The 7,769-nt window shown below is 54.5% G+C and overlaps 1 protein-coding gene across 1 annotated transcript in view; it reads right to left on the reverse strand.

Moving 5' to 3' along the window:
- Positions 1-7,769, reverse strand: part of Adgrb1 (adhesion G protein-coupled receptor B1) — a 59,254-nt gene that overhangs the window by 17,289 nt on the left and 34,196 nt on the right. The window contains exons 18-20 of the mRNA XM_028773269.1: positions 7,715-7,765; positions 1,516-1,619; positions 59-161 (exon numbers count right to left, since the gene is read on the reverse strand). Of these exons, the coding sequence (XP_028629102.1) occupies positions 59-161; positions 1,516-1,619; positions 7,715-7,765 (258 nt within the window). The remainder of the gene's footprint in view (positions 1-58; positions 162-1,515; positions 1,620-7,714; positions 7,766-7,769) is intronic.

Consider the following 7,769-nt stretch of genomic DNA (forward strand, 5'->3'; position numbering starts at 1 on the left):
GGGCAGGGCAGGGCAGGGCAGGGCAGGGCAGGGCAGGGCAGGGCAGGAGGTCACCTACCTTGTTGCGGGTCTGGGTCTGTCCAATGAGGATGAGGGCATTAGAGGAGATGATGGACAGGCAGAAGTTGATGAGGATGACGGACCGCTCTGAGCGAATGTACCTGTGAGAGGGGTCAGGGCCTAAGGTCAGCACCTAACAGGGGCCAAGGTCATGTGACCTGCCTAAGAACCAGAATTCCATTTCCTCCCTGAAATTCTGCCTGTCATCACCGTCATCGCCATTGCTACTGTCATCACTGACCCCCATCCCCCTCACCACCACCATGACCACCCCAATCCTCACCACCACCCACTGCACCACCAGTACCATGTCTACCATAACCACCACAATCTATATCACTATCATCATCACCACCATGGTCACTGCTATCACTATGTTATCACATCACCATTTCATCTGTCCCCACTCCCTAACTGGCCATCAGAATGGGTCCTGCCTGCAGCTCACAGGATACAGTGATGCCAGCAACGCTCACTGAGAAAGGTGCTTTACACAAGCTGCCTCCTATCCAGGTCAGAGTTTGAATCCAGCCTCTGAGCTCATGAGAGGCTGTGCAGAGGGAGACCTATGGGAGACATCCTGGATCCTCTGCCTTTGGGAAGAACAGAGAGGGCACCTGATGCTGCATAAACTGCCCTTCTCCAGTAGTCACATCGATCTCTTGCTGTTGCCTGCAGGCTCTGACTGGCCCATCAGTTTCGATTACTGGCTACCATCACATGGAGTAGAGAATTGGAATAGCCAGTCACAGGGGCCAGCCATGGCACAGGGAGCCCTAGAACAGCTCTGCGTACAATGACCTTGAATGTACCTCAGTGTACTGGCTGGGACTGGATGCTGGTAAGCAGGGAGAATGCTATCCTACTGGCTCACACCCATGGTTACATATACCTACTGGTGGGGGCATATGCACAGACACGCCTCCTGTGACCTGAGTGAGCTCCTAGTGCCTTCGCCATAAGAGGATTTGCACTACGCAAGTCTCCCACTTACACACTTGCCTGGAGTTTAGCCAGGCTGTGCCACCCTATAACCTACACATGGGTAGATATGGCCTGCAGCGGACACAGGTCCTGATGATCCTTGTAGCCTTGGGGTCCTGACCCCAGGGAGTTTGCAGGCCCAGGTATGAGAGTACACGGGAATACTGGATAGCCACAAGATCCCAAGTAAGCAAAGGATAAGCTCTGTGTGACAGCTGGAGCCTGGGCTCAAAGTCGGTGTCTGTCAAGGAATGTAGTCAGGTGACAATAGAAACAAGGACTGGTATATTCAACATGTCCCCCCATTCTGCCTCTGTGGCCCCCAAATGACCTAGAAGTCAGGAACCATGGAAACGGAGACTGCATGGGATGAAGGGGTCAGTTGGTCCCCAGTAGATGGTACAAGGGAGTCGGAGGGAGAGAGGAATGGAGGGAGGGCTGGATCTCTGGCTTCTGGAGCGGGGCACCTACCTCCACACAGACACGTAGATGATAACCAGCATGAGCAGGGTGAGGGAAGACACGCCACAGCCCACAATGAGCGTCACAGATGGCACGGTCACCTTATCCATGGTCTGGGAAACGGGGGAGACAAGGAGTGAGACATGACCCATGGCGAGCAAACAGAGGTCTGGCTCAGGCCCCATGTAGCCCCGGGGGTCTTGTGCCCTTCCACTCCAGTCCCCTGACTTTCTCTGCTGGGCAGTTTTTGTCCCTTGCTGAGGACAAACCCTCACAAGTATAATGACAGTCACAGGCCACAGATGGCAATAGTCCTCACCTCCTTCATGTCACAGCCCCTCAACTCCGGGAGGGCTCACCCCACATCACAGGTAGGGTGAGGGAGGCATAGACTCAGCCTTGTGCCCACAGTCAGATCTGTGGCTCTGTACTGCCAGGGCCCCAGGATGGTGTCCACCCCCAGCTCCTATTATATCTAAATGGGCAGTCAGCCAACATCCCTAACTACATGGCCACCCACCCCAGCATTTTTCCCACAGTTCCATTTCTCACTGCCCTGCCAAAGCTCCTCTCTTTGTCTCCCCCTGCTCTTGGGAGGTACCTTGATTCACCTCCATGTCTTGATTGTCCCTTCCCTGCTTGATTCAGTATTCTCAATCCAGTGCAAAGGTCACTGGCTGCCTTGTTTCCATCTCAGAGTATTTACACCGGCAATTCGCTCTGCCCAAACCTCACCTCCCAACTCCACAAGAACTAGGGCCTTGGCCCTTCTGATCTGGCTTATCCCTGTGCAGGGGCAGTATCCATAGACCCCATGATTCTCTACCATATGCCCAGCACAGCCCAGAAACAGCAGGCTGGCCCTGCTCACACAAGGGAATGGTCACTGCAAACGATGACACAGACCCTGGCTCATACCATAAGCCGTGTGGTGCCCAAGCCATAGGTCATGGTAGTCATAGAGGAACCTCTGCACCACTCCCAGCTCCTCATGCCTCCTTCCCTTTACTCTTCCAAAATGGAAAGAACCCTGAGGTGGCCTAACCAGGCTCTACCCCAGAGTGACACAGACAACATTCTTAACACATCCATAGACACCCACCTACATGATATACCTACAGATACATATACCCCTGGCACAAGCAGGAAGATTAGTGCTCTGGCCCTAACACCAAGCCTGTTCTTCATGCATGCTGGGCACCTATACTCCAGTCAAACCTACTCTGGACAGAGGCTGACCTCCTGCTGTATGAAGTAATAGGAGCCTCTAATTGCTCTAGGCTCCTGGGCCTTGCAGGAGACCTGGGTGACCAGCCCTGTGTCTCTGCAACCTGAAAAGTCTCTAGCCATAACTGAATGGCAAGTGGAGACATCACTGCGTCCGCTCCACTGAAACGTTGCACATCTTTCCGCAGGCATGAGATCTCCAGGATCACAGTCCTATCACACCTCCCTTTACCAAAGAAGAACCTGGGCCCCAGGTGAGGGGAGGTCAGGTGACGGGACAGGTGAGGGTTGTGGCCAGCAAATATTCCAAGGCTCTGGAAAGGTCACAGTCAATTGAGCAAGTGGCTCACACCCATGCCACGACTGACTCCACTTTCAACCTCTATGCCCATCTGCCTTGTCTGCCCTCATTAGGCCTGGCAGCCACCAGACACCCTTAGCCTGCTTGCTTCTCCCAATTGGCACTCATGAAAGCCCCAGTTCTGTATTCTATGGGGCAGGGGGCAGCAGCAATCTGTGAAGCAGGAGTGTCAAGAAAAGGCCAGGCCTTATTAGGAGGGTCAGACTAGAGACCCCAAGGACAAGAAACAGAGCCTAAATCCTAGAGAGAAGACAGAACCAGGCTGGCCCACTGTGGGACATCAGCTTCAGTGCCAAGCTCAGCATGCCCGAGGGCCTTTGCACAGGCTGTTCCCATCACCCACCACTGTCCTGACCTTCATGTGCCTGGCTCTTCTCTTAGCTGAGATGTCACCACCTTCTAGAGACCCTAAGGACATTCTGTCTGAACCAACCTCAGGTTCTCTGCCTGTCACTTTCCCTCAATAACTCACCAATGGCATGCCGGGGTTGCACTTTACACAGCTGCTGTCAACTTGCACCCTGTAAACTCTCTCCTCTGAGTCTTCACATGGTCTACACACCTCATCTCCTAAAGAGTAGCTTCTACCCTGCAATGCCAGCTTCCTCCTGTTCCTGTCCCTCTGTTATCTACAGCTCCCAAGTACCCATAAACTACCCTACCTCAGAGACTAAGGTATGTCATAATGTTACGTATTCCCCCATCGCCCCTCACCAATAACACATTCTGAGTCTTGATCTCAGTCATATTTCCACTCTGCTTCTTGATCTGGTGCACATTCTGAGTACTGACACCAGCTAAACATTGAGCCTTGATCCTTGTCATAGGCTGAGCACTGGCCATAGTCACATACTGAGTCCTGACCCTGGTCACAAGCTGAACTCCGACCATGTACACACTAAGCCCTGATTTGGGTCACAGGCTGAGCCACAATCCAGGCCACATTCTGAGCCCTGATCCTGGTTACACTCTGAACCCTGCCCCTATTCACACACTGAGCCCTGATCCTGGTTACACTCTGAACCCTGCCCCTATTCACACACTGAGCCCTGATCCTGGTCACACTCTGAACCCTGCCCCTATTCACACACTGAGCCCTGATCCTGGTCACACTCTGAACCCTGCCACTATTCACACACTGAGCCCTGATCCTGGTCACACTCTGAACCCTGCCACTATTCACACACTGAGCCCTGATCCTGGTGACACTCTGAACCCTGCCCCTATTCACACGCTGAGCCCTGATCCTGGTCACACTTTGAACCTTGCCCCTATTCACACACTGAGCCCTGTACCAGGTTACACTCTGAACCCTGACCAATCCCAGTTATGCTCTGAACCCTGTTCCTGATCATACTCTGAGTGTAACCCTGGCTACACTCTTATACCTGACCCTACTCACACACCTGCCCTCATCCTGGTCACATGCTGAGCCCTGATCCTGGTGACACACTATGACCTGAGTCAGGTTACATGTTGATACCAATCCTGGTTACTTACACATGGACTAGGTCCTGGCCCCCTACCAGCTAGATCTGAGGCATTTCCCAGAAGCAGTGACACCAACAGCTGGCCTCACATTCTGTTTACTATGGCCAGTCTGTGTCGGGCACCATCCATGAAGCTCAGGCAGGTGGTGCATCCCACTCACAGGTGTGACTCAGAGCAGTTACTCACCTCCCGCAGCCGCAGCCCAGCAGCATCTGCGCCCACACCCTGGCTCCCCGCCAGCTCCCCGCTCCTAGGTCTGTCTCCCTCATAGCATGCCTTGACCAGTTTGCAACCCTAGCTTTGGGTGCCACTCACTCTACCTTCACCTCAGGCCCTTTAGACAAGAGTCCCCTGAGCCACTGTGTCTGGTACATTGTCTCTGCCCAGGCTGAGGCACCTTCTAACTATCTAGTCCAGTCCTGTTGGCCAGCAACCTTCTAACTCAGCTTTGGCCACTTCTCTGCAGCCAGCCAGGTTGACCTTTGCTTGCTTATCCCTGCCAGGGTCTCATGTCTCCCCTACTGGTTTCTGCCATGTCCGTCCTGTCTTTCCTTCCCTTGGTATGAAGCTAAGCACTCCCTCTCACCCTGTCTACCTTGTCTCCTGTCCTATGTCCCATATTTTTCTCACCCCCCATATCCCTGGTAGCTCTGTGCCTTTCTTACCTAAATTAGATAGCTGTCATCCCCTACCTCAATCTAGGCTAGTGAACTCCTATGCACCTAGGACCTCACTCCAAACCTCTTTACAAACTCCTTCTGGATGCTGCTTTGGGGGAAGGAGGATGCTGCCTGCTTCCAGGTCTCCTGATCTCCCTACAGGGCACCATCAGGTTCTGTCTAAGCCCCCAGCCCTGAGCATTCAAATGTCAGCTTGGGCCAAGTAAGCCAGCTAGAGGTCAGGAAGACCTTAACAGGAACACTTTCTGGTCCCTCCCCTCCAGCATCTTAAGTAGGGTCTCACTCCTATGGAAGCCAATATAGGTGAGATAGGAAGGTTAGGTAAAAAGGAGAGAAAGACCAAAGGGCGTTCTGGTGGGAGGCAAACAGAAGCCACATCCACAATAGTTGTCCACTCACCCCCACCCCCTGCTCAAGCCCCACACTGAACACAGGCTGCTTTCATTGGGAGTCCTGCAGTTAGGAAGGTCTGCTTACTGTCACATCACACAAGTAAGGGGAAAGGCTCCAGTAGGTACCACCGGCTCTGAACTCAGCTTCTGCTGCCTTGTCTGGGCTACAGAGAGAGTGAGCTCTAAAGTGACACCCTGCAGAGACACTGTTTTGTGACCACTGACCTAATATGCAGAAGCCCCCAGAGCATCTATGGATTCCTGCCCCACAAAGCAGAGCTGGGGCAGTGCATCTGCTCCTCCCCCTCGAGGTGGCCTCATTCTCCATGTCCCAGGCACTTATCATGGTCAGCTCTACCTATGAAGGCTCCACACCCAAACCCTCTGCTGACTCCCAGCATCAGGAACATCACACCAGCTATGGCAGCTGCTCCAGGGGTCCAGCTCACAACAGCAGTGCTCCTCCCTAAGGACAAAGGGCCTCCCTTCCTTTTTACAAGTGAAACTGAGACTCTAAAAGACAGACGGCCAATCCAAGACAGTGCTGTGTGTAAGAAGCAAGCCCATTTTTCCAGTCTTCAACTACGTCCGATCTCCTACAGCCCAATCCTGGGCTGGAATAAAGGAAGTAGGGACATGGCCTCTGCTATTCTCCCTGTCCATAGGAGCCCAGGCTAGACCTATGCTGCCCATGTCAGGCTCTAGAAGTCCTGGATTGGACATGCAATGACCATCTATACAGAAGCCACATCTTGCACAGTTTCTAGGGTGGCCCCAGCCACTACCCCTGTTTTGCCCACAGACCTTCTATTATAGGCAATCCTACTGAAGGATCTGCCCAATTGGAAGACACATGGGACCCAGGCTCACCATGAGACCTGGAACTGTTCCTTCTTGGCCTCAGATTCCATGACTATCAAAGAGGATTGGTAGCAACTACTGAGGACCCTCTGGTTCTGACCGGCCATGAGACCCCAGCTGACATAGTATGCCGTCCTCACTTTCAGAGGATAAGAGGGTGGCCAAGCATCTACATGGAGTTTGACTGACTGACTGACTCTCTCTCTCTCTCTCTCTCTCTCTCTCTCTCTTTTGGTTTTTCGAGACAGGGTCTCTCTGTATAGCCCTGGCTGTCCTGGAACTCACTTTGTAGACCAGGCTGGCCTCGAACTCAGAAATCCGCCTGCCTCTGCCTCCCAAGTGCTGGGATTAAAGGCATTCGCCACCACTGCCCAGCGGAGTTTGACTCTCAGAGGGCCAAGATCTGTCTGCCCACATCCAGGAGAGCCAAGTCCTCTCCCCAGAGTCCTCCATTCCAACCCCGAGGCCCCTTCCACAAGAGAGCTGGGCTGGGCTGGGGGCCAGAGCTCAGACCCTGGCTCCTTCCCTTCTTGGGCCAGTCTGGCCCAAGAACTCTGCAGCTCCAGCCCCTACCCCCACTCTCCTGGCCTTCTTGAGGCTGTAGGGACAGGAAAGCCCACCAGGCTAGAGGGCTGGGCCAGCACCCAGAGCCCCAGGCAGCAAGCTGGCCTGAGATGCTGTCACCATAGAAACCAGCAGCCCCCACAAGAATCACAGGAACAAAAAAAAAGGAGACCCTTGAGACCATGGGGCCTGTCTAGGGACTTGGGCCAGGCCCAGCAGCCTCAGCCACCCCCAGAACCCTGCCTGGGGACACAGCCACCTCCGCAGCCCAGGCTCCACCGGGGCGGGGGCAGGCAGAAGCGCTGTGCAAAGGAGCTCCTCTTCACCGTTCTCTGGCAAGCCAAGCGAAGGGGTCCACAGGCCCGCCTCCCAACCCCAGTTCTAAGGTCTCCAAGGCCCCAGGCCTCCGAGGAGAGTGGAGACAGGACCCACCTGACAGTCACTTCCTGAGGGTCTCTAAACTCCACACTGCCACCCACCAGGCTCCCACTCACCATCTCCAGGACTTCAACGGGACAGTGTGGCTGCCAGGCGCTGAGACCCCTGAGGGCTGGCCCTGCGCCTCCCGCCCGCCCGCGCTCACGTCCCCGCCCGCGTCCCGCTCCCCGAGCCCCCCGCCAGCCGGGTCTCACCGCGTCGGCGCTGAGCTGGGCTAAGATGGCGAAGGTGGAGAGCCGGTCACACAGG

Source organism: Grammomys surdaster, unplaced genomic scaffold (assembly GCF_004785775.1).
Source record: "Grammomys surdaster isolate TR1022 unplaced genomic scaffold, NIH_TR_1.0 224, whole genome shotgun sequence".
Lineage (NCBI taxonomy): Eukaryota > Metazoa > Chordata > Mammalia > Rodentia > Muridae > Grammomys > Grammomys surdaster.